At 44.2% G+C, this 1,691-nt stretch overlaps 1 protein-coding gene across 1 annotated transcript; it reads right to left on the bottom strand.

Annotated features, from left to right (window-relative positions):
• Positions 1-234: 234 nt before the first annotated feature.
• On the bottom strand, positions 235-1,241 carry LOC109960493 (trace amine-associated receptor 13c-like). The gene has a single exon (XM_020600638.1). It carries the CDS (start codon positions 1,219-1,221, stop codon positions 235-237), a length of 987 nt encoding a protein of 328 aa, XP_020456294.1. The 5' UTR covers positions 1,222-1,241.
• Positions 1,242-1,691: the final 450 nt, after the last annotated feature.

The following is a 1,691-nucleotide window of genomic DNA, read 5'->3' as shown; positions in this document are numbered from 1 at the left end:
CAAGGTCAACAGATCAACATTTGCAGTGAAAAGTCTCATCAGCCCAGGTTAATGTGCTTCACTCAGCACTGAGGTGTATATTTATGAGAATAAACAGTTTGCAACAGGAGAATCTCTGTGCCTGAGGCCACTGTTGAGGGTCTGTGTGGTGCTGCAGCAGAACAGTCTGCTCAGAAGTGACAGTGTTTCTAAAACAGTGTAAAAATGACCATTGACTGATACTTCCAGTCCTGTCTACAGGATCTTGACCTCCGGGGAGTTATCCTGCAGTATTCTGAGTGTGATGATGAGTTTGATAGCTTTCCTAAACCAGGGGTAGAACATGGCATAAATCAGAGGGTTCAAGCAAGAGTTCAGTATCATAATCCAAGCCAAAATGGGATAATATGACAAGCTACTTGAGCTGTTCACACCTGAAAGAGCAGGATAGAAGAATGGGCAGTAACACATTAAATACACCACTATCAGAATCCCCAGAGTCCTGGCTGCCTTGGGTGGTGATTTTCTAGCAGGTGGAGCTGCTCTGGCCTTGGTAACAGCAGCCTGTGACTGAATTACACGCATCTGAGAAAGGGCAGCCACAAACACCCTGATATACAGCACAACCATGACAGTACAAGGCCCAATAAAGGTCATGAACATGTCGACAGTTCCTGAGATCTGGCTGATGACCACCACACACTCCCCATGGCAGGAGCTGAATCTGTCCGGCTGCACTAAGTGGTCTATTAGAAGTAACACATTGTAGGTAATTGAACAGGTCCAACAGAGACAGATACAGATTTTAACATTAGTCACAGTGACCTTAGAGGAGTAGATCAGTGGGTCACAGATAGTCAGATAACGGTCGATGGATATGAGCACCATGTGGCCCAAAGAGGTAGAAACCAGAGAGTAAAAGAGATAAGGTGAGACAGCACACATTATCCTCCCCAGCAGCCAGCATCTCTCAATGTAGCGCAAACCTTCAACAGGCATCACTAACAGCCCCAGTCCCATGTCGCAAACAGCCATAGACTGGAGCAGAGTGTTGGTTGGGGTGTGGAGCTGCCGGAAGTGGGAGATGGAAATGATGATGAGCAAATTGAGTGTCACAGTGAGCAGAGAGACAGATGCAACTAGTATGTAGAGTAGAAGAGTCTCAGATCGTGGTCGCAGCAGACGCCTGCAGGAGGAGTTGAGGTTGGGGAAGCAGAGCTCAGAGCCCCAAGTGTCATCCATCAGGGAGGAGAGGAGCAGGGCTGAGGTGGTGAACAGTTCATTTATATTCCTCTTACACCACCACCCCCTCTAACATCTCTTGGAAATGATGTAACTTTTGTCCCTTGTCATCATTGTTATCAACCTCATCAGCCCATTTGTTTTTTCATTGCCTTCATTACACTGGTTTACAATCTTATCTTATTGTTATTGATTTTGAGGTGCTGAATTCATTTATGACTTTTCAAAGAACTGATTGGCTAGCGAGTCAAGTTTTATGTTGATATGCAATAAACTGAGTACCAAGTAAAGATAATGAGACATTTTTAATGTCAAGAAAGAATATGACCTGATGTATACAACAAAGTGTTTGATGTTGTGAATTGAGGTATGAACATAATAAGCTCCTTGGTTAAAGAAAACTTGGTTAAAGACAATAACGGTTCAAGCTGCTTGTTTCAAAATCAAATAGTTACTGCCACCAACGGTGG

This window comes from Monopterus albus, unplaced genomic scaffold (genome assembly GCF_001952655.1).
Source record: "Monopterus albus unplaced genomic scaffold, M_albus_1.0 scaffold48.1, whole genome shotgun sequence".
Taxonomy (NCBI): Eukaryota; Metazoa; Chordata; class Actinopteri; order Synbranchiformes; family Synbranchidae; genus Monopterus; species Monopterus albus.
Note: the sequence above shows the minus strand (reverse complement) of the source record. Positions and strands in the feature narration are given on the sequence as shown.